The 26,045-nt window shown below is 32.6% G+C and overlaps 1 protein-coding gene across 8 annotated transcripts in view; it reads right to left on the bottom strand.

Moving 5' to 3' along the window:
• Nucleotides 1-2,406: 2,406 nt before the first annotated feature.
• Nucleotides 2,407-26,045, bottom strand: part of EPS8 (EGFR pathway substrate 8, signaling adaptor) — a 242,441-nt gene continuing 218,802 nt past the window's right edge. For 7 of the 8 annotated variants that reach the window (XM_074194360.1, XM_074194361.1, XM_074194364.1 and 4 more), the window contains 5 exons: nt 25,197-25,340; nt 14,478-14,703; nt 8,639-8,819; nt 7,373-7,502; nt 2,408-3,939 (listed from right to left, as the gene is read on the bottom strand). In XM_074194360.1, the coding sequence (XP_074050461.1) occupies nt 3,826-3,939; nt 7,373-7,502; nt 8,639-8,819; nt 14,478-14,703; nt 25,197-25,340 (795 nt within the window). In that variant the 3' untranslated portion in view covers nt 2,408-3,825. Of the gene's footprint in view, nt 3,940-7,372; nt 7,503-8,638; nt 8,820-14,477; nt 14,704-25,196; nt 25,341-26,045 lie in introns of all 8 variants that reach the window. The other variant, XM_074194367.1, reaches the window with a different exon arrangement.

Below are 26,045 nucleotides of genomic sequence, written 5' to 3'. Positions count from 1 at the left end.
ACTGAAATGATAAATAAAGCTGAGGACTAGGTTTTTAAAAAATAATCAGTATAAATATTGAGTAATAAAGATAATTAATGTATTAGTGGACTTGGATCTTACTTTTAATTAATATCACCTCTTACTATTACCAAACTTCTAAATGATTAAGTTGATAGAGATAATTTGTTGGTTCTGATTTCATTTGAACAAAGTGATATTCACTAGTTTATACTTAGAAATGATTAAGGGAGTCACATCTTTAGAAAGAAACTCACTTATAAAGTTCTGGTTGGATTACCATAGGCATCACTTGAAGAAATATTTGAATCAGAGCTCCATGGTAGTAGAGGGTTCTGAAATCATGTCTATTTATCAGAACTAAAATGAAATGTTCTTTCAAGTCATTCTATACCTCCTTACTCCCATGAATAGTATAATATTCATTCCTAGGTTATAAATAAGCTGTTTGATGTGAAAGGTGCTATATTTCAGACACAGTGATACCAAGCTAATTGAATTTGAATGCTGACAGCTGCATTTTGAACACTTTTGTTTATAAATTTATCTATTGTATTTCTGCCTTCTTTGGAGGAAAAACCAAAAATAATATTGAATAAGTATGACATCAACTGTATTTATCCAGTATTTCACTTATTCGAAAGGATTATCATTTCTGTTATTTATAAGTAGAATATAACCTCCTTGAGGGGAGAGATAGCTTTTAAGTTCTGCTTTGGAATGCCCAGGGAATATCTGAAATATATTAGGCATTTAACTAATGCAGATTAAGTTAAATTTAAAAATCTGAATTAGTACTATTTCATAAGAAACACTGTAACTATATAAATGAAACTTTATTTATCATGACCAGAGATCTGATGAAATTTTAACTTTGATTAAAAAATAAGGAAGTGCAGTCTGGTTCAAATAAAAAGAATGCTGAGATTTAAACTTTATGACTAATCATGGAATTGCAAAGCATTGCACTGAAGTCACCATGGTCTTGGTATCATTCAACATTTTATATATCTGTAGCTTCCAGTACCTAGCTTAGTGATCTGCATTTTTGGTGCTTATTAAAAGTTTGTCCAATTTGTTTAATTGAATCTCTGACCCTTGATTTTGTCACCAGTTAAAAGTAGTGAACTAACAAGCACTCGAAGAGAATATTTTTACTAGACAATTTTTACTCATAATATCAGGTCACCTGTTCCCTCATTTCTCTCTAGCCTGTACTGGTGACTTATCTTCCACAGATTTGCCTAGCAAGTCATGGAAACCTGTTCATCCTGGGGAGCTCTCCTTACTCCTGGACTATTTCTCATATTTGAAGTTATTGTTTGTCCTTTGTTCTTGAAGAAGACCATGATATTAGCAAGGTGATGCCAAGACTTGCAAGTGAATTGGATTTAAATGAGGGAGGGCTCTGCAAAGGAAGAAGAAAGTTGACGATCCAAGATAATGCCTGAAAAAAACCCAATTTTTAACATCCATATTTCTCCAATAAAATATGGTTACAAAGGCAGAATATTGTGGTACCTGAGAAATTAAAACTGAACAATGATCAACAAAGGTACATGTAGTGGGCATAATTAGGCTGCAGCATAATAGAAAAAAATCAAGTCTCCATATAAAGTGATATTAGAGGGTTACTAAGTGACTCAGTAGATAGGCACGGGCCCTGGAGTCAGGAGTACCTGAGTTCAAATTCAGCCTCAGACACTTAATAATTTCCTAGTTGTGTGACCTTGGGCAAGTCACTTAACCCCATTGCCTTTCAATCCCCCCCCAAAAAAAAACAAACAAAAAAAAATAAAGTGTTATTAGAGAGATGACCAGGAAAAAAACAGGTAGGTCCATCAGGTAATGACAGTAAAGGGTAAGAGGTGGCTGGCTTGGTTGCAACTACACTGGCATGCGTGTAATGTCTCAGATTCAGAAGAAGACTCCGAGAATGTCGGTTGAATCCCTAGTGGATAATGGAAGGACAAAGAGAAGGGTGGCATAGAAGAGTTGTGGATGAATTGCCATAAGCATCACTAGAAGAAATATTTGAACAAGAGCTTCCTGGGAGTAGAAGATTCTGAAGCCATGCTTATTTATCAGAACTGAAATGAAATGGCCTTTCTAAATTAAAAAGAGCAAAACCAACAACTCTGAGTTGTTCTACTCAATCATATGCCTATGATTAGTATAATATAAATTCAGTCATAGGTTATAAATAATAAACTCCTTGAGGGGAAAGATTGCATTTTAGTCATTTGCATGCCCCCAAATGTAATACTTTTCTCACAAAAAGTACTTTAAAATGTTATTATTGAATAAGAATTATTTAATACATTTTAACATCTTAAATACAGCCTCAAACTATAGTAAGACCTAGGGATACAATGAGAAAAATGAAAGACATTTCACTTGAAGTACTTGCAGGGCAAAGATGTTTGCACAAATAATTAGGCTATAAAGAAGAGTTAAATAAGTGGAAGAGATTCAAAAGATCTTGGAAAATTTGAGGTCATATAATCCTTTAACCTCCGAGAGGTAGGAGAAACAAAGAAGACTGTAAGGGGAGTACAGCAACTGAGTTGGACCATGAATAAAGGGAATAAAAGATCATCACCACTTCCCCAGTCTTCAATAACAAAAACACGAGTAATTAACATACAACAAATAATGTTTATTGAAGACTTTCAGCTGACATATGAAGAAGGCACTATGAAAATTAATGAAACTAGATATAATCTCTCTAAATGGATTTATGTTAAAATATACAACATTCTTACATAGCTTCTTTTTATATAAGTGAAACAATAAAACATTTAGTGACAAAAATCATTGTTTCCAAAAATAACATTTACCGAGGAGTAGGTTTTTTCTTATTTATCTAAAATTAAAACATATATAATTTAAATACTATCAGAAAGAGAACTTGACACAGATCAATACCTAAAATGGCCCAAATTTCTTTTTACTATTTTCCCTTTTAAAAAAGGGAGGCTTTCACTTTAGGAAAAATACTGTGATGCACATCAAAACAGTTTTCTGAATATTTCTTTAACAGTGTAGCTTTTGTTACATGTGTATATTTGTATACTTGTGTTTGTGTAGGTGTATGTGTCTACATTTTTCTCTTGTGCTTTATCATATAGCATGATTTATAATCAGTGAAACAGGAACTAAATAGAAAAAAACAGGCTAAACAGATTGTGTTCTCAACAGAGCCATGATAAAAAAGAATGCCGCACAAAACAAATCTATTTATTAGAAGCCTTGTTGCACTTTTCAGTTAGTTCAAATGTTTCATCTTTTCAGGGATTGGCATTAAGAACTTTAAATAAATCTTCACATCCTGTCACTGAACATGCAAGATTAGAGACCTGAGTGAGCCGAGGTCCGAACCAAAGCAAGCGAACACTCTGAGTCATAGACACCATCGTGACAGACCAAAGTTAAATGATTTGAATTAAGAGCCATTACAATTTGCCATTGTCCCTGCTTTGTTGTCACAAATCCAAAGCTATGAAATATGGCTGCTTCATTGTTGACAGGGAATGAAATAGTTAATTGAACAACATAATTCTCATGCCACTGGATGAAATATTTTTGCAGTTAAAAAAAATCAGTTTCAAGCTCTTTAGTTTTATATATGTATATATAAAACACATAGACCAGTGGCACATCCAGCTGCTGACTCAGGTTTTCTTTACTCCTCTATGGAAAAAAATGATGTGTACCAAAAAAACCCTCTCCAAAATCCCCAAACCCATCAACATGACATTCCCTTCGTGGCTTCCTAAAGCAAAGCATTTTGCAATAATGCCAAGAACATTGGAGTTAAAAAGATTAGTGGCTGTTTCCTTCGTCAAAAGATTCCACTCCTGAATCACTGGCAGCTGCACTAATTTTTTCCTGCCGTCTTCTCATAATTTCTTGAAGCTCAGAGCTTCCACTGTTATCCTATAAAACAAAACAAGTTCACAAATAGTGATTATTGGATTGTGTGGAAGCAAAGTCCATAATGAAAAAAAAACTTTGATAAGCATTCCTTTATGCTTCTCATCTAACAGGAAAGAGAACTGAATTCTGAATATTGAAGCCATAGGTTTGAGTTTTGACTGATTATTATTCATGGGTTGCCAGTTCTCTGAGCTCAGTTTTTTCATCCTAAACTGAGAGGGGATTTGAACTAGATGGTTTCTATTCTATCTTCTAACATTTAAAAAATTATTATCATTTCCTATGAACATCCTCTTTGGAGATGAACTGAAGGTTGGGCCATTAACTCATTGAGTATGGCTATAGGACCTTTTTAATATATATCTAATTATTTCTCTTATTTGCAAAATATACTGTGTCCACTATCTACCACAACATAATCTAGAGAGATAAATGAGGCTGTGTTTAAATATGAAATACTATGAACATCCTGTAAGAAGGAGGTAATGAAATTATAAATATCAATAGAGTAATTAGCTTTTGGCATCAGAGAATAGATATATTTTTTATTTAGAGGAATTCTCTGCCAGAGGTTTGGATTGCTTCCAGAAGATAACTGATTTATAAACCATTTATTCCTGTGAATATCTCTCTCCACTGTGGTCATTTATGCCTCTCTATAAGATAGGTCAACTCAGGTAACATTAGTTTACAACTTTAACTGTTAGTGAATGGATACAGAGATAAAGGGGAAAAAAGAGAAAAGAAGGGGAGCCAAATATACTTTAATTGCAACAGTAGGCCAGGGTATAGGTATGGAGGAGCATGTAAGTGATATTCACAGATATTAGGGTTTGAATTTTGAAATTCCGTTCAAATCTACAATAAGACCATAATACTGGATGTCACTTTAACATTTTCACAGTTTTGAAACAAAACTAATTCAGAAAGTTTCTAGTCAGTTTTTGTGAGTAGCAAATAAATGGAAATTGGTCCTTATGAAGTCAATAAGGCATCTGAGGATCCATTAGGTTTTTTTTTTTTAGTTTTTTTGCAAGGCAATGGGGTTAAGTGACTTGCCCAACGCCACACAGCTAGATAATTATTAAGTGTCTGAGGCCAGATTTTAACTCAGGTACTCTTGACTACAGGGCTGGTGCTCTATCCAATGAACCACCTAGCCACCCCTACTGAGGATACAAGTTAAAGAATGAACCCTAAATTGATTCTTTTTTTTTTCTTTTAGGTTTTTGCAAGGCAATGGGATTAAGTGGCTTGCCCAAGGTCACACAGGTAATTATTAAGTGTCTGAAGCTGGATTTGAACTCAGGTGCTCCTGACTCCAGGGACGGTGCTCTATCCACTGTGTCACCTAGCCGCCCCCCTAAATTGATTCTTAATAGGACTTTGGAAAATAAAACTTCTCTTGATTCAGATTGGTTATAGAGTTGTATATTCTGCTTTGGGCTGGTTAGCTTCTCAATTTATATAATGTGCATTTAGGGATAATCTAGTAAAAATTTCATTTTCAAATCATTCCAAAACATTTCCAAGGACTCCATTCTTTCTGATTTATTATACTCAAAGCTATAGGAGCAATAGAAAATATACAACTCATATAGTCCATTTTAAGGATCTGGAGTGATTTAAGACCCTCTACTTATTCAATCTGAAAATAGTTTGGCCTAGAAGATAGAAGGCAGGCCTCAAAGACAAAACCCTCTTCACAAAATAGCTAAATGATGGTAACCAAGTCATCTAATCTCTTAGACTCTTCTTTGTTTGTTTTTTTTAGGTGTTTTTTTTTAGTTTGTTTTTTTTTTTTTTTTGCAAGGCAATGGGGTTAAGTGGCTTGCCCAAGGCCACACAGCTAGGTGATTATTGTCTGAGGCTGAATTTGAACTCAGGTCCTCCTGACTCCAGGGCCGGTGCTCTATCCACTGTGTCATCTAGCTGCCCCTAGACTCTTCTTTGAAGAGCAGGCTTGAACCTAACATTGGTAGAAGTTTCCTCATCATCAGTTCCTTGTTGAGGAAATAACAGATCTGATCACACACACACATACACACACACACACACACACAAACACACACCCCTACCTTTTAGGATAATCTCTTATTGGGTTTATTCCATATAATACAATTGGAATGGGCCATAAATATCCTCTAGATTGACTTCTTCATTTTACAAATGTGGAATGTTAATACCTTAAAGATTAACTGATTTACAAGAAATAAGCAAGCAATGAACATCTTCAAATCTGAGTTCTTTGTCTCCCTGGCTTATTTTAAATCATAAACTAACCTAAAATATGCTTAGTCAGAAGTCAATATAATTTATTTTTAGTTTTCCTTTTTAAATACCTATTTTTTTTGGAATTTTACCCTTTGCAAAGGATTTTGTATAGGTTTTATTAAAACTACTCTTGATATCAAAACATGCAAAAAGATACCTAGGAAAGAATGAAGAAAAGGAGGAAGAAAATTCTCTTTAAGATATAAAAATGCAACTCAGCAGGATGAGATTTAAAGGCTGGATATTAAAATGGTCTAGATAACCTCTTAGAATCCTTCCTAGTCCTTTGATATTATATTTGAGCGTATAATTAGGTAAGTATCTTAATTTCCTAATATTAAACAAGCAGCTGGAAATGAAAGTTTTAAAGCTTTAAGTCAAACATGGATCTCTAATCCTCTCCCTTAATGCCTTGGAGATTTGGCTTGGGTTGCAAATATCTAATGCTTAGGTTTCTGTACCTCTGAGGAGTCAGATATGATTTCATACCTCTTCTGAAGTTCACAGTGGGAAGCTATAGGAGATTACTGGAAAGCTCACCCATGGTTTTGGGAATTCTAATTAGGCATTGAGTCTCTAAAAAACCCAACGCCTTTGTAGATTTGTCTTTACTTAGATACAATACAGAAAAAACAATTGTTCGTAGCTTTCAAACCTATATAACCTATTAGGAGCAATGAATTAAAGTTCAAAGAGAATAGAAATCAGGGACAGGTAATTATTAGACCTAAATTCAAATAAGGGTATGTGTAATTTAGTATTGAATGTCTTTACTCTTAAAACAAAATATGCCTCTAAGTATTTAAAACTATGAATTATGTAAAAATCATTTCATAGACTTAGAATGAGAAAAGATTTTTTCAAAGTCAATCAGGTTCCATGTTGCAAAATCAGTAAGAACTGATTACTCTATTGAGTGGTTAACAGCTCTGTAGTGACCCTTTGTGAAATAAAATGACTTTCTTAGATTTGGGGGGGGGGGGGTTTAATCAAAAGCATCAATTTCAAAAAATCCAAGAGATACAATTAATGAAGTTGTATAGGACAAGAAAATTATTCATATGCATAGTAGTGATTTCTTTCTCCAGGACAGTCAATTTGAAGATTATATTATTCATTACTACTGAAACATACCAAGTATATGTTGAGAGAGCCTTACCTCTAATGCAGCTTTTTGTACAGTAATTTGGTTAAAGACTCTAGCCCCTTCGGGGCAAACAGTCCTCAGTTCATCTTTATTGAGAGAGAAAAGCTGTGCACCAGTCAACACTCCAAGGCTATTGACCGTCCTAAAAAAGACAAAATATAATGTTAAAATATCCATGTAGACAGAAAAAAGAGTGTGTATGAGATATTTATTTTTTAAATTCATGACTTTGGGGGGGGGGTTAGTGCTTTTCATGAACTAGAAATCTCTATTAATAATCCCACAGCAGTTAATAGTACAGTTCAAAAATGATAATCATCAGAAAATGCTGCAGCATCTTAGAAATACTTTCTCCTTCTTGCCTCCCAATGAGTACTATTACATTCTAAAACTCTTAAAAACTGATAATTGATGCGCTGGGTATGAAGTTCATTACCCCTGAACTAGATAGCAAGAAAATTATAGTTTGTCTCTATGATTCAGGGGATACATTTTCCCCCCCAAAAATTGACTTGGATTCTCAAGTTTGACATATAACTAGGAAATACACCAAAAATGAATCAAAGTTTATCTTTTCAAAAGACTTTAGCTCATAGATGAGATCATAAGACCACAAGATTATTAAGGCAGATGTGATGTACTATTGTGTCAAATAACCTTTGGAGAGAGCTTGTTTCTATGTGCCTGAGCAATGGCAATATACTTGCATGTGTATTCTATGTGGCTTAGAGGGTCCTTCTTCCAAATCAGCTGAGTCTATACAAGGGGAAGGAAGGATAAAGGGGCCCCAATACTACTGCCAGTTTATCTGAAGGAACAAAGAAGTGAACAGATATTCCATAAATAGAAAAATTAGGCCAAGGGCATTGACTATTTCTGCTTCTTTCAAATATTCTTTATAGTTATTAAGTGCTTCAAAAAAGTTATTTGCAATGAGTAGAGTACAATCTACCATCTAAAATTATTATTTAGCATCATGAGGAAAATACTATAGTTTATCTTCTACTATCTTTACTTAACATCACTTACATCTTAATGTTTTGGGGGAGGAAGGAGAATGACACATGTTAGAACTTTTTTTTTCAGATCTTTTTTTTTGCAAGGCAATGGGGTGAAGTGGCTTGCCCAAAGCCACACAGTAGGTAATTATTAAATGTCTGAGGTCGAATTTGAACTCAGGTACTCCTTACTCCAAGGTCAGTGCTCTATCCACTGCACCACCTAGCCACCCCAACATGATAAACTTTTAAAAGGGAATGTTTATAGAGTCACACTTACACTGGGTTGAATCCCTTTGATTGTAACCACATCTTCACATCCTCTGGTGTGGAATCATAAGTGATATTGACTACAGGCACAACCTGTCGTGGCACATGGAATTTTTTCTGGGCAGCACTTCGGCCAATTGTCAATCTATGAATAAGCTCATCTTGTACTTCTTCCATCTGAGATTTCCTTCCTATAAATTAAAATTTTTCACCTTTAATCTCTTAGGTTACAGAGTTCAGGTCTTGAGAAATGAAAGAGTCTATGGAGATCATATTATAATAGAAGGAGGATCCTATCATTATATATCCAGGACAGCAAGGGACCTGAAAAGCTATTTAGTCTAACCCATTCAGTTAAGGAAATTGAAGCCCCTGGAGTTGTAAAGGATGTTACAACTTACTGAAGGTCACACTTTGCAAGGAATTTTAATCCATGTTAACTGACATCAGAGATAGTCCCCTTTCCATTGTACCACCCTTTCTACTCCTCATTTTGAAAAGATTGTGTCTTACCCAAGATTAAAGAGTCAGTAATGATGAAGTCTGGGTTGGACTCCTGAATTCTTATTTTAACATCCTTTAAAAGGGAGTTTAGAATAACTTATATACTATTTTTCCTACTTTTTGTTGCAAAGGGAATTGTATGAAAAAGAAGGGAGGGGGAGAAGAAGAAACGAAATAAAATTTTCACTGACACAGATGGCTGCCCTGTAAGTCTCCCCTTAAAATAATCTCTTACCACTAAAACATTTACATCTTTAGAGAAGATATACAGTTAGGAATTTTTTTATAGTTTTTAAAATAAAAACAACTTGCATTGCTGTAATCTTTCTAAATGTTTTCAGCTTGTAGAATCAAATCTTGTTTAAAATTAACCTGAAACATGAATTTGCAAGTGATAAGGACAGCAGTGTATTCTACCATTTTAGGCAGATCTAATCAAGGCAGATTTTCCTTATTTAAATTGAATATCCCACCATAAAACTTCCACACTCTAGACCCTTGTTCTATAGTCTAAGAACATGCTAAATTATCATGAATTATTGGATATTGATATTTCTTTCCACTGACTTGAAATTAAGGAAGGACATACTGCTAATTGTCTACCCTGTTTTTGTATGCATGATAAAAATCATACATTTGGTTATTAGATCCTTTTCTAATTTCTTCCTGTTGTACTTTGGCATAAGCAGAGTAGTATGAGCAGTGGGGAGACAATGGGGAGGGTCTTGGCTCTGATGAACTGTCACCAAAAATACACAGTGATCTGTATCCACCTTGACAGCAAAATTTGTTTTCAAATGTAGATAAAATCCAAAACTCAATTCAAGGAAATTACATAAAAAATCTCTTTAAAAAGAAAATAATTCTAAACATACTTGGTTTACCAAAAGAAGATCAAAGTGCATACTTAAAGTCCATCTGCTTGTATGATCTCATCCATGTGATAAATTTAAAATTCTTAAACCATTATGTCATTTTAAAATGTTATATTATTTATAAATGAAATTTAGTATATGGACAATTTTCAGCAGGTTTGTTTATATTTTACATGCCAATAAGGAAATATCCTACTCCCACTTAATGAAAACCAAACATAGTGAGTCATTTAGTGTCAGGAGGCTTCTTAGTTCATCATAATGCTCTAACTATGCTTTTTCCCTATTGGATTCTTCTCTATTTCCGCATAACTGGACATAGTACATACTGTTCTAACCTATAAACTGTTCTAAATAAAGAATGGGTTCTGGTGAACTTTGATCTAAAGAATAGAATTAGAGTTCTGCAATGTCAAAGATCACCATGTTGAGAGAAAATAAATGAAATTCTACGGACTCAATTAGAAAACAAAACTCATGGGATTGTGATTTTTTCTAAGAGGAAACTTTTCCTCAGAGTATACTAGCAGAAATATTCCTTTGGAATTTCTTCTTCAAAAATATGTTGTTGCTTTTGTTTCTTTAAATAACAAAAATTGAAAACACATGTAGCACACACATACACATATAAAAAATCCTCTTAAATCCAGTTTTCAGGGCCTCTTATAATTCCAGTGAATGTTATTCTCTGTTCATGAAAAACAATTCTTCCATAAGCTTTCTACCAAACAAAACTTGCAATAATGAAGGTGAGTTTCTCCAATAGAATAATTCCTAATAAAGTAAATATACAAACATAGATCAATTGTTTTATTTTTTTGTTCAAAATAAGTTAGGATGCCCCCCCCCCCCAAAGAATAAAAGAGTAAGGAAGTCTAAGTTCAACAGTGAGCAATGCCACTTAGTATTGTGTGACACCATTAAGACTCCTCCACAAATTTAAAACTTTGTACCATTATGCAGTTATGATATATTATTACTGCTATCCCTCACTTTAAGAGAGATTATGTAGAAAGGAATAGAATGATGGGCAATATCTATATTCAATAGGCAGGAGATGGAAAATGGAGAAATAGAATGATCAGGAGAATGAGATAAGAGTAATGCTGAATCCAAAGGAGGAGAGAATGAATATTTAGGAAAAGGAGATCAACAGCATCAAAAGTTGTTCAGAGGTTAAGAATATTGAAGACTGAGAAAAAATGATAAAATCATGGTGATATAGGTTTTAAGGTGTCATTACTTTTGAACTTGAAGAAAGACTGAGGTCACAGATTTAGGTTGATGAAATAGGAGATTAGGATAGCCTAAAAATTATCAACATAAGTATTATAGTCTCCAAGCATGGAAGCAAGAGTTGAGGTACAGAACAAAATTATGAACTCATTGTGGAAGAAGGGAATGTTAACTAGAGATTGAATGATGACAGCAACTAGAATCATGCTAATATAATCAAATGGAATGAACTTCAGAAACAGATGTACATGAGTGATGGTCTGAAATAGGCAGAGAGGAGGTCCTGAGAGAGACTGTGTAGGCAACACTGTAAAGGGATGAAAGGAGAAAAAATGTCTATAAGAGGAACACTTACTTTAGGTGAACATAGATAAGTCATTTAATGTCTCTGAGATTCAGTTTCTTCATTTAAAATTTAAAAAATTTAACTTGAAAAAATACCATTATTATCATTTCTATGTATTCTTAGTCTAGTCCAGCTGGTTTTTGGTTTTTGTTCTATTATAAAGCCTTTATGAGCATATCCAAGACTATGATGTTAGAATTCAGATGTGGTAGCTCTACTGTTCATGATATTGAAGACATTGTAATATAAATTTGTAGGTATTTTCTACCTTTCATTTGCTTTGTTTCCTTTCAATTTCATACATAAATGATGCAATTACAATTAAAATTTTACTATATTTAAATTGATTTTCTCCTCTCTGGTTCTCACCAAATTATAATAGATATATTTTGTTTTTATATCACCATTTTTAAGTATATATACTGTTCCTCCTCCACTCTGAGAGCCATCGCTTGCTACAAAGAATAGAAAGAACTTAACCAAAGTGAGTAGAAGTAGGGTAATAGTGTATACAACGATAACCGTATTATTGAGTTAAAAGCATTTTGAAAGACTTTAGAACATCAATCGGTGCAAAAGAGGGTTTCAAATGGAAGAAGTTAAAACACACCACCAATGTAGTGACAGGGAAGTGTGAAATGAAGAATTTCAACCTGACAAATGGGGGAAGCTGTTTTACTGAATTATGCAATTATGTTTTGAGGGAATTTTTTTCCCCTTTAAAACAAAATTTACTGAATTATGGTGGAGAGTGGAAAAGACACTAATAAAAAACCAATTCATCAAAGTTAACATCAAACTCATCTGCCATTATATGCAAAATTCTCTACCAGAGTCCCCTACTTCTTTCCATCAATTTTGCAAATATATTTATATTTTAAATCTATATTGTCCTTAGTCCCCACAACTCTTTACTTAGCAAATAAGTAAAATGCTTCCTGAAACTGTTTTAGGATTATTTTTTGGAGGGGGGTCTTTTTAATATAGCAAGAGATTTATATTGGTTAAACTTCAATATAAAATTATTGTAATAAGTTTACTGATGTATATATGTGTGTGTGTGTGTGTGTGTGTGTGTGTGTACTGATACTCTACTGTCCATTCAATCCCCAATTTTCAGTGTTAAGAGCTTCATTAAAACAAGTTTGTAGTTATTTTTTTTCATTTTTATTACATCTTCTAGCTTTGAATTAATTCTTATCTTAGTTTTTACATGTTGGTGGTATTATAACAATAAACAATTAACTGGTTCAGGAATTACTTTTACATCAATAGCCAGGCATTTCCTTGTTGTTAAAGAAAAATCAATGGAATGTTATTCAGTGTTTATCAAATCCAATCCCTTCTGATTATTTTTTTCATAAAAAGTATTCATAATGTATGAGTAGGATGTTTCTGTGTAATAAACCAATCCTTGGTGTTTCTTACTCATTACATATGAAAGAATAAGGAAAAAGCAATGAAAAATTTCAAACCTTTGCATTGAAGTTACTTCATTTCAAATTATATGATCATTTGACTTGAAAATTTTATTGATTTCTTTGTAGAATTTCTCTATATCTGCAATAGATGTTAGCATATAAGCTTTCTCTTTTTCCTCCATTAAGGATTTTTTGAAAGGGAGGAAAAAACCTCTGAATAGTTTGAGGGAATGGTAGGGTCATCTGAAGATTCGTTAGGATGAGGAGATTAGGGATGTTTGTAAGCAGCAGGAAAGCTATAGACAGAAAGAGATTGAAAATTAGGGAGAGGGGAAGATTTTAGGATCCATTTGCCAGAGGAGATGGGAAGGGATGAAGAGTTTTGAAAGGCTACCTCTTTATCAGAGACTGGGGAAGCTGACATTTTATCAATAGATTACAAGATATAAATGAAGGGAAACTCATTGAGAATTTCCTCTAGCAACCTGACAGGATTGCTGTGAGGTTAAAGTGAGACATTTGTTAAGTACTTGGGATAGTGTCAAATGCATAGGAAATACAATAAAGGATTATTCCCTCCCCCTTCCCATTCCTGCTAATTTCTATGTAAAATATATGGCAACATCTTCTGCAGAGAGGGAGATGGAGAGACTGAAGTAGGGGGAGAAGAAAAGGTTTATAAGAATGTGTAAAGTGCAATAAATTCAATTGTGGAAGATTAAAAGGCTTGCCTTGCTGAATTAAGAGCTTAGTTAAAATTAGTTAGCAAATTTAAAGAAGACCCAGTCAATATAATAACATAATTTTCTCTACTATTATTCAGCAGTATATAAGTAAGAGTGGAGAAGGAGGAGGATCAGGGTAACCAAGGATTTGGGAAGGCATGACTGAATATTATTTGGAGAACAGAGTAAAGTTGACAACTTAACTATAAGGTCAAGATTGGGAAAGGAGGAAAATGAAGCCACAGACGGAGCAATGATTATATTAGAACACTGAAGGATATATGGACAAAAGGTAAATGTGAAGAGAAGGAATAGTACTAGGGTGAATGAAGCCCAGGGACAAATGATGGTGTAGGAATTTATGTAAAATATAGAAATTTCAGTGCTCTTGATCATGAATGAAGAAAACAAGATAGTAAATTTTTTTCACCATGTGTGTGTTTGAAGAAGAACAAAGGTGCCAATTATAGCAGGTGATGTGGTTATGACCTGGATTGCCAGAGTATTGGAAGGGATCTAAATATGCACACTGAAGTCCTCAAATATGAGGGCAGAAGTTTTTTCCAACACTGAGAGGCTGTGATTCTTAAGTAAATTTTTCAAACTTTGAGAAATTTTAATATAAAACAATACATGGAAATATATTTATCTTAAAATGTTTTTAAAATGTTAATAAAATTGGGAATGCATTTAATCCCTTAAATAAACAGTGGATATTTTCCCCTCACCATCAGAAACTTACGATCGACAGGAAGTTGTTTATGCCTCTGGCTGTCTCGGACAATACTGCCTCCGCTGTCACTGGAGTTACTATTCTGGCGAGTTATGTTTGCTGGTACCTTTGACACATTAACAGGAGCTGGTACAGATGGTGGAAGAGGGACAGGTGCTGCTGTTGGTACTGGAGGAGGTGGAGAAGGAGCTGAAGGAGTATCAGAGGGTCTAGGACCATAGTCCATTCTTTGTTTCTAAATTGAGGGGGAACAATTAATAATTTACCAAAGAGTGAAATTAAAGCTAGATTTAAAAAAGAAAAAAAAGTGAATTTTTATATAGCTATATGGAGTCAATATTTATATAATGCTTACTATATGATTGGTATTGTGCTAAGCAGTTACAATTGCTATGTCATTTAATCCTCATAACCACCCTATAAGAAAAATGTTAGCCACATTTACAACTGAGAAAACTGAGGCAGAGATTAAGTGATCCGCATAGTATGAAGTCAGATTTGAATTCAGGTCATTCTGGCTCCATATCCAGAACTTTCTCTGTTGTGCCAATCAGCTGCTCTATAGAAATCATTGGATATAACATTTTTAATATCTTTGCAACTACAGATACTTGTTTCTTGATAAAGGGTCAGCCTTTAAGGGCTTTATAGCATAGTTAAAGGCCAAATTAGTATCACAATATTTCCAATAAATACAAACATTACAAGAAATTCAGATCCTTGCACATCAGTTTACTCACATTGATCCAACTTAGCTCAAATATAAACTGATTACTTTATTAGTCAACCTAATAGGAATTCAAAATTCAAAAACACTGTAGCAATAAAATATCATTATAGTTCATATTCATTTTAAGCAATGATGTGCCACAGATGAATCTCTAAATTCATATATTTTAGAGACTTTACACCCTATCTCTCATTCTTCTATGGATATCGGGAGATCAGTAGAATATTCTTTAAAAATAAAATATTGTCATGTTAGGCTACTATTTTTCAAATGATCTCCCTTTCTGTTATTTCTTTACACTGTTATTTAAATGAGACATTCATCTTACTTAAAAGGAAATATTTTGGAAAGTCAAGTTAAATTTATACACTAGTATTCAATATATGATATATGATAGATTTATATGTTCAAGTTTGTGACTGTAGCCTAGAAATATTAATAAAGAAATTTATGAAAATTTAAAAGGATTTTGTATAAGTGTAATGGTTAGATTAGTTTAATTGAGCCTAAAACACCAATCTAAAACTATTACAGTGACTGAAAAAAAGTAATTAAAATACTGTCTAAACAGAAATCATTTAAATTTATTGATAAATATATTTTGATATATTCCAAATTTTCAAATTTCTAATTTCTAAGATACCTCACATTACTGGAACATCAAAGTTAACCTCAGAGTATTTGCTTTCCATATTGTATTGGTACAAATATAAGACAAAGTTCATTATTTTAACAGGGTGGTAGGACACTTGAAAATTCATTTAACCATTTTCATTTAAATTTGATCCTGAAAATTTCTACATTAATCCCTCCTAACATTTTCTTCAAAGTGGCACTTAGGAATCCTGATTTAGGAATGAACTTTTTAATTTAATGGAATTACTCTAAAAGTTGCAACAAGAGATAGAAAAATCAGATAATGGAAATCAAAGGGGAAATAATGTATACATTGGTTATAAAGAACAATGTAAACATGAACAAAGACATTCAAATTCAAGAAATACTAACTATGTAATAAGGAGGAACCTCTCAGTTCTACTAAAAATGAACAATTCTTTATATATGCTATTTCCATATCTGTAACTGAACTGTTGTTGATACTTAGTCTGTAGTAGGAAAATGGTTCAAGAGAAAAAACTAATATACAAAGATCCTTCTATGGCTAGAATGCCATAAAATATGGAATAAGTCAGAAAAAAGAATGATGCAGTCTGAAAGTGGTTACTACAGAAATTCTTTATATATATATATATAGATATATATATTATATACATATATCATATATATATATATATAATAGGCATAAAGCAATTACTGTGTTTTACTATACAAGAACTGTGAGTGGTAAACACTACCAAAATCAAATGTTTATAAACAAAAAAATTCTGTAAACATAAGATATTCATTTAACATGAAACTCTAATGAACATAATTATGAATTGTCATACTAAAAATATTTCTGAAGCAAAAATCATAATAGCTAGCATTTATACAGTACTCTAATGTTTTCAAAGATCTCTAGAAATATCTATTTTTTATCTTCATAAAACTTTGAAAGTAGTTGTTATTTCTGTTTTTCTGATAAGAAAATTGAGACAGTCATTGAGTGAACTGCCCATAGTCTTACAGCTAGTAAGTCTGATTTGAGCTCTGTAATTCTGAGTTTTTAGTTCTCTAATATATCCACTGTGCCATGAAACTACTTTAAGAACTGTTAAAGATTAAATTCTTTTTAGAGTTCAAACTTTTAAATGTTCATTGATATGAATGCCACAATGCATTTTTTATCATCACAAAAGCAAGAACCACTAGAGTTCTATTATCCTATAAGTGATTTAATAAAAAAAAAAACAACTGATCACACTGTGTGTCACTGTCACAGCCAAGTAAGAAGGTAGGTATTCTAATATCTTTTTGTCTCAAACATCTGACCTTTTTTTCATAATGAACCTACTATGTAGAGGTACAGAGAAAAATGCAGGTCTAGAAAGAGATAAGGAGGGAGGGGTATGTGGAATATGTAAGAGAAAACAAGTACATGCAATCATGTGTGGTGAGAATGAATTGAATAAATAAAAACAATGAAGACAAAAAATAAGACTACTTTGTAAAATTTAAAATTACTAAGAATTATAAACTCTTGTCCTAAATAGCTGGATAAGTTGAAGACACTGCTATAGAAACTTAACATAATTGGTACATATAAAGTGATGAAAAGTCACAGGACGAATCTAACCAAGTAACTTAAAAACTAATTATGAAGGGAATGTGCATTACCTCAGACAGCTCTCCAAGTAATTGCTATTAAGAAAATAAAGCAAATCAGATGTGCACATCAGATGAGAAAATTGAGAACACGGGGAAAACAAAATAATACTTTTATTACATGTTATGTGTGAAAACAAAAATGATACTATTTTTGCTAATGAAATTATGTTTTCCTTTTCTTAAAACCAAAGCAATTAATGCTGGAAGTTTTTCTGTTTGGTCCCCATTACTATTATCCACCATGGAAAATTGAAAACAAAGAAAGGCTGTTTTGTTTTGAAAGTACTATTAATTTTAGGCTTAAGTTACTGAATTAAAAAATAAAATGAGTTTTATTCTTCCTTTCCTTTAACTTGGGAGTAAGAAAATGCAGATTTTATTAGACAAAGCCCTCCTAATTTTATTTTTTTTAAGAATTAAAATTAGTCACATTTTTTTTTCAGAACCTGGAAGGTCATTGGCATAGCCAATAGCTTGTATCTTCATTGCAGAAAAGCAATAAAGTTTCAAAAAGAAACCTTGACCGGGTTTTACACTGGTGATAGAATTTGAAACTTGTCAACTCTCTAAATAACAATTATTCAACTAAAAAAATTATATTGACACTATGTTCCATATCTGAAACTGAATTGTTGTTGAGACTTAACTGTAATAGGGAAATGGTTCAGGAGAAAAAAAAACTAATATTCAAAGATCCTTTTATAGCTAGAATGCCATAAAATACAGAATAAGTCAGGAAAAAAAGAATGATGCAGTCTGAGAGAAAGTGGTTACCACAGAAAGTAAAAGAGAGTTTTGATGTGGAAGAGTACTGACATCATTAAGTATCTTAGACAATTAACAACCTATTAATATTGCAACTAACTGTTTGTGTCTTTTACCTCCACAAATTATTTTGTGTTTACTTGTCTGAGCTCAGTGATAATTCTCAGTAGAATAAAAACTTCTTTGGACCAATAGCTGTCTAGTTTTTTTGTCTCTTTATTAAAAGTACTTTGCACAGAGAAGTAATTAGAATCACTCTCAATAAATTGACCATTTATCACAGTGACATGTGAATAGAAAATACTGAGTCTATATCACATTAATTCAAGAAGAAAAGGTCATTTCTCTTCTGTTTCCACCCCAGGCACAACTTAAAATCCCTGTGACAACACCTAGTTGGTCCTTATAATTTCTAGGGAGAAAAGCAATATAAAGACAAGCGTTCCCCCCCCCATTATAAAAGACACAGGAAATCAAAAGACAATGACATATCTATTCATGCTAAAATGTAACTGAAATGTGATATGAGATAATTCTCTGAAAAAAGCTTATATGAGGAAGGAGTATGAAAGCACCTGAGAATATTATTTAATGTGAAGGTGCCATAAAGAGGGGGCAAAGAAAATGTATTAATATGTAATCTTGTCCAGAGCAAAACCTTGAATGAGCATAAGCTTCTTCTTTGAATAAAGTTTGCTAAAGATAAGACCTCTTTTATTTAAAAGGAAATTCTTATATAGTTATAGAGGATTGATTCATATATTATTTCTTGATGTGAAATGCATGGATTGAATAAATGGAACTCATTTAACTCATTTTCAAATGTGAAAATCATTTCAACTAATTTCATGTTATGCTGTAATTAAGTCATTTCTATTCCTGAAAAATTGAGGCTTACATTCAAATAATTCTAGATGTGGTCATGTCAACTTATGTAATAGGAATCTGAAATTAAAGTTTGAAAGGAGAAATTAGTTTGAAATGAGAAATTGAGCTACTGAGTAATGAAGAGAACTGCCTACACTTGGAGAACTAACTTTTGTCAAGAGTCATTCCATCTCCATTTCTAACACCTTTTCCAATGACAGCATTCTGTCAAACAAAGCACTGTCTTGATCATCTTTCCTTATCAAATTGTCACTGCCTTTATTTATATTATAAATCTTTTATCTATTTCTCTAAGTTTTTTTTAGATATACCAGGAAGGAGCCCAAGTTCAGTCTTTCATTCCAACAGGGAAGGTGGCCACAAGATGTGATTTCACAGAAACCAAGAAATGGAAGGGATTCAAAGAAACCAGCTAATCCATTCCCTCTATAACTTACTCTTGGCTTCTGTTTATTAGTCACAGTAATGAGGAACATCTTGAAAACTTCCAAAATAACTCATCCCAAATATGGACAACTCTAATTGTTACTTTTTTATAGCAAGATTAAATCGACTTCTCTTCTAACTTTTATTCATATTATTAGTTTTGGTTTCTGAATATTTGATCCACTCAAATACTTAAGTCTATGAGAATTACTATTTTTGAGGTACATAAGCCAACACAAATCAATAGTCTACTAACCGTAGTGTTTTTGGTTTCATTTTTGCTTTGTTTTTGAACTGCACAATTTTTTTTTAGTAATAGGCTCCCAAAGTCTTTCTCTGGGGAGCAATTATTTTTAGTTCTTTGAGCTTTGAGATCATGGACTCCCAGAATTTCAGAGCTGAAATAGTCCTTAGAAATGACCTAGTTATTTTTGTTTTATAGAGGAGATAGCTAGAATGCCATAAAATATAGAATAAGTCAGGAAAAAAAAGAATGACAGTCTGAAAGAGAGAATTTCTTTCCCTCTTTTTCTCTCTTTCCTTTCCCTCCTTTCATTTTTTGTGGAGCAATGGGATTAAGTGATTTGCCCAAGGTCTCATAACTAGTATCAAGTGTCTGAGGTCAAATTTGAACTCAGGTACTCCTGACTCCAGGGCCAAGTGCTCTATCCACTGTTCCACCTACTTGCCCCACCTATGCTTTCTAGTTAGGACTATTAGCATTGTAGAGAGGAATAACAGGAACACAATGTTAGCAACCAACATGGGCCTCTACTGTATTAAACCTCCTCTTGTTTTGTTGTTTCAATCATGTCCAATTCTTTATGACCACATTTATGGTGTTCTTTGCAAACATACTAAAATGATTTGCCATTTCTTCTTCAGCTCATTTTTTCACAGACGAATAAACTGGGACAAACATAATTAAGTGATTTGTTCAGGGTCACATTAGTTTGAAGCCAGATTAAAACTCATGAAGAAGAGTCTTCTGACCCCAGGTCTACTACTCTCTACACCACATCACCTAATTGCCCCCAAAACTTCTCTGGTGTATCAGTACATTCAGAACTACTAGTTGAAGAGTCCAGTTTCAGTGGTTTATCAATGATTTGCCTGAAATCTTATCATTGTGGTACAATGAATTGCAGGTATTTTGTTCCATCGATTAAGACCTTTTGTGCATGGATCAGTGACACCTATGACCGTGAAGCCTATGAACTCCTCACATTAATGCTTTTAAAAGCACAAAATAAATTTAACAAAGAGAAAAAATATATTGAAATTAATTTTTCAAAAATGAAAAAAACAAAAAAAGTTTACAGATTCCAGGTTAAGATTCATGATTTAACCAAAGCATATGATAGTCCTGAAGCTATTGAAAAGCAAAAGATAGTACACAGAATAAATACTATGTTAATCCTTTTCCCAAAATAATAAATTAACATATTACTTTATATTTGAATTATTATATTCATTTTAGCTTATACTTATAATTTAAGCTCATTGGGAGTAGTGAGTCTATCTTTTAGAAAAGCACTTTATATAATCAGCTAAAAATATGCTGAAGTGTATAGAAAATAATGATTTTATTTAGTTTCACAATGGGGTAGTATAGATTGGAAGAAAGGCCGAGGACTACATTCACATGGGCCTGGATTAATCTCTGATGACCACCTCTGTTGTTTATGTGACTTTGGACAGGTCATTTACTCTCCTGGATCCTAGTTTCCTCATATATATATATATATATTATGGGGGGGATAGTGGAAGAGAAGCTTGTTAGTCTCTGAGCTTCCTCTCAGTTTTAGATTCATCATTCTAGGATTTTAGGTTATATCACTTATAAGAGGAATATGGGTGGTGTGATGATTTATGTAACTGCTTACTACTATAATTGCTGCTTATATTATTGAAATTAAATGCCTGTGAAATTCACAAAATAATTTCTATATTGCTTCAATTTCAAGAAAACAATTCTAAAACACAATCACAAGTTTTTAATATAAATGGAGACTTCCTCCCCCTTGTGCTTCAAAATATACTACACAAGAAAGAAAAGAGACAGGGACAGAGAATATGAATGCATTTTAATATTACAACAAAGTAATTAGCTTTTTAAAGTAAGGCCTAAATCTAAAACAAATAAAATCAAAACTCCATCCCCCACACATAGTCTGTCTGTCTGTTTGTCTATCTGTGTCTGTCTGTCTGTCTGTCTCTCTCTCTCTCTCTTTCACACACACACACACACACACACACACACAAATACCCCTTCAACACTCTTTTCTATGCATTATTACATGCACAATTGCAACTAGAAATGTGCATTACTTAGACAAATTTTATTCAGAAGTTTAAAAAGAAAGGGCTAGGAATGGGCAACTCTCAAATGACATACATTTATCTTCAGAGAAGAAGACAAAGTATTTAAAGTATAAAAATTACTTAGCTCTAACAAAATTACTTGTGATCATGAGAAGTTACAGAAACTCCAGATAAAGATGGTAGTTTGAGACAGAGTTCTGCTTAGAGTTAAGAAATGTATTTATTGCCTAGCAAATGTCTTCCAGTCCTTTGTATGAATATTTCTGACCAAACTGAAAGCAGAAATACCTTCTCAATTGAAAATGACAATAGCCAAAACCTAATTGTATAGGGTCAAACCAGAATGAAAATCAAAATGAGATCTTGAAAAGTGGAATCTGGATTTAGAGGCAGAAAGGACCATTAAAAAGTCACTTTGGCTAGTATTCACCTTTTAAAAAAGTATAAATGCATTCAGAACTAAAATTATTACAGCACAGAAAAATTTCCAAGTCTGAATCAATAGTTCTTTTTTTTCCAAACAAAATATATGACAAAATTCCAGCTCAACAAAAGATCCTGGGCAGCCCTTTGGGAGTTAATTATAAAAGGATTTAACCTATATTTCAAAAGTTAGTCAGGAAAATCAGTATGACTTTTGTGCCTTTTAGTAGTGTGACTTATTGTATGTGTGTGGGGGGGTGCTTCCTTCAAAAACTCTTTCTGTGACAACACAATGTCATTTTGAACAGTGCTTTTTGATGTTAATATAGTGAACCTGTTCAGACAGATTGTCTAATATTCATTAGAAGGGTAGCTGCCTTAGCATTTAACTTTTAACAGTATTTGCATTAGGTCCAAGATGCATCTGTGGGTGAATGACATGGATTGCAGGAATATTTTCTTACACAAACATTCCTAGAAAAGTCTTACTGCATTCATTTTCAAAAATTCTTTTCAGTAGATAGAGGATGGTGAGAAGGAATGTGAGTGAATGGATTTATTACTTTTGAATTTGATTAATATGTATGTGGCTTTGATTAATATGTATGTGATCTCTGACAGCCAAGCAGTCTGTCTAATATATATTTGTTATATAGATGCTTAAATATTTGCTGCTATGTTTATTGGAAGGTATAATTTTGCCAGAGGTTGCCCACCCCTAGCTATCACACATAAAAGAAGGAAAAACCCCTCTGATAGTCATATCTATCTAGTTACATGTAGATAGATATATTTACCACCACACGTGAAATACCTTGGTCTGCACATGCAGGCACACACAAACATGCATAAACACAAACAAACTCAAGGATCCACTGGGCGAGTCTTTTCCATGCAGTACTTCTTATTGTAAACCATGAAGTTAAACAAATAGTAAACAACCCAACTAAATAAAAAATGGAGACATAAGTTTAGTTGAACCAGAAATTCTCAGTTACTGTTTAGGTAATAAGTAAACATAGTCTCATAAATAAGCCAAGAAGCTAAGGCATCCAGAAGGTGAGATATCATGGCAGTAACATCTTAAGGGCAAACAACTGGAAACCTGTTTTGTTAACTGTTGCCATCTTTTTTAATTTAAAAAGAAAAAAAGAATTTCTAAATCTAAGATACAAAGCCAAATTCAAAGTCCTAGAAGAAATGAAATATTTTTTTGGTAAGGTAAGCAATCCCATACCTTAAATAATTCAAACTCCTTCTTTGGCATTAATAGCTAATAACAAATGATGAACATAAAATTAAATTCTTAGTATGTTATGCACATAAATTTGGACAAATATAAATGCATTTCAATATTAGTTTTCCTTGATCAAAAGCATACATATAATGAACCTATTTAGAATCCAGATAAGATTTAATTGACATGTGGACAATATGTGTGTGTATATATATATATATATATATATATATATATATATATAGTCTATATGTTAATTAATTAAATCTTATTTGGAAATTACATCATATATTCTATATTGCTTATTTCATGAATTAAGGTGAAAGCTCAAGTCACTTAAAACAAATGAAAAAGTGTAATCACTATTCTAAGCTAATATCAATAGTTTAGCCAGAAATATGTAGATAAGCTAAGATATTAAGAAAACCATTCCAGTTTGGAAAAAATATTACTCTCAAGTCTCAAATGGTGACTAAGATAAAACTATTTTATGACATAGTTAATATACTTCCTGCACATGTTCATGCCATTATCCTTGGATCTAATTTGAATATGTTATCAAATTTTGGGGAATTAAAAAACAGTTCTTTCTAGAAATTTGACAAGTCAGATTAGTATTAAGGATCCCTTGTGGGATGCCATTCTGTCCCTCGTATAACTAAATCAAAAGCTCCATATTTCAAAAGGAAAGTGGGTTGAAGTTATAGGAAGAGTATGAAGCTTAAGGTCACTAAGAGTCTACACTTGTTGCAGAGAGATCTCTAGTATGATTTGATAAGATGGATATACACCCTTTCTATTTATTTTAATTTTATGTAAATGATGTATTTTAGTTTTTAAAATAGAAAGCAAAAAATCTTCTCAGTCAAACTGACCACATATCTTTGGTAGTCAGTATAAGTTATACATAAACAGAGGTAATAGGAAAGCCAATTGAAGGGCATATAGGATCTAAGTATTAGGATCCTTGGACTATGAATTTCTCCTTTTCTATAAAATGAGATTGATTAAGTGGTCTCAATAAGGCCTCTTAATTCTTAGTATTTAATATGTCTTTTTATAATGTTTAAGTATGTTCCTCTTGGCCCTATCTATCTCCTAACAGGACGGAATGTGTTGAAGGCAAGCTTGGTTTAAAAAAAAGTGGGAGTATTAATTCTCTAAAAGAGAAGATATGGAGAAAAACAACATATGTGGCAAAGCAACTTTCAAGAGAAAGAGTTATTTATTTATTACTAAAACTTGGAGCAATTAGTATGTTCCTTAATTGAAATATGTTTGTGGGTATTTATGTGCTATGCATAAATCTGTCACTTCCTGCATGTAAGATATATTCAAGAATTAATTTCAACAATTAAGAGTTAAAATGAAATTAATTTTTGACTTTCTTTTTTGGACTGCATTTGTGATTTCATCATTGTATGTTGCTCATGGCAAGGACATTCCTCTTCCAGTGTAGAATGGTACCTTCTCTGTCAATTGCAGTCTTAGAAAATTGCTTGGGAAACAGAGTAAACTACTTTTCCAGCATTGAACATCTAAGAAGTGGTCAAGCAGAGAATTAAATTTAGATTTCCTTGACTCTATACTTACTGTACCATAATAATCAATTTAGCTCTTGCCCATACACAAAATAGTAAAAGTTACATTAACAGAGCAATAGTACCTGTATAGTATGAGTATAAGGTGGATCAGCACGCCCTAATCCAGGCTCCTGGGGTCTCACAATATCTAAAATGTTATTTGGCACAAATCCAGAATCTCCACTTGCACTGCGAACTTTCCACCATTGCTTTTTATCATCAAGAATCTGTCGAGAAAATTAAGAAATTGCTTTAATATTCACATTAACCTAGGATAACAATTTCCTTTTTGTTTTAATATTATGGAATATTAATAAAGGTCTTGTCATTTCTCAAACCACAACAAGTCATTCTCTAATTTGCAAATTGGTAAAGAAGGCACAAAGTGGCAATAGTTAAACATTGAGAAAGTCGCAGAATGATAGATACACTAATACATTGTTGACAAAGCTTTGGAATGATACAATCATTTTAGAAAGCAATTGGGAATTTTGCACATAAAGTAAATAAAGTGTCTACATCCTTAGAACCAGAGACTTCATTATTGTTGATATATATTACAAGGAAGTCATTGATAAGAAGAAAGTTTCCATATGAACTAAAATATTTCTAGTGACATATCTAAACTAAATGAATTTCCATCAGTTTGGAAATAACTAGAAATGTGATGTGCATATGTAATGGAATAGAATATAACTGTGCTATACAAAATGATGTGTGTTGTGAATACAGAGAAGGATGGAAAGATTTACATGAACTAATGCAATGTAAAGTAAAACTATAAATAGAAAAGTGAATGGAAAACTATGTATAGAATATAAAAGTGAATGGAAAAAATAACCACATGCAAAAAAAATGAAGTGAATACAGTTAAATCAAAAAGGTCAAATGGACTCAAATGAAGAGATATGAGAGGACACCCCATCCCAGAA

This window comes from Macrotis lagotis, chromosome 7 (genome assembly GCF_037893015.1).
Source record: "Macrotis lagotis isolate mMagLag1 chromosome 7, bilby.v1.9.chrom.fasta, whole genome shotgun sequence".
NCBI classification, from domain to species: domain Eukaryota; kingdom Metazoa; phylum Chordata; class Mammalia; order Peramelemorphia; family Peramelidae; genus Macrotis; species Macrotis lagotis.
The sequence above is the reverse complement of the archived record's forward strand: the minus strand, read 5'-3'. Positions and strand labels throughout refer to the sequence as shown.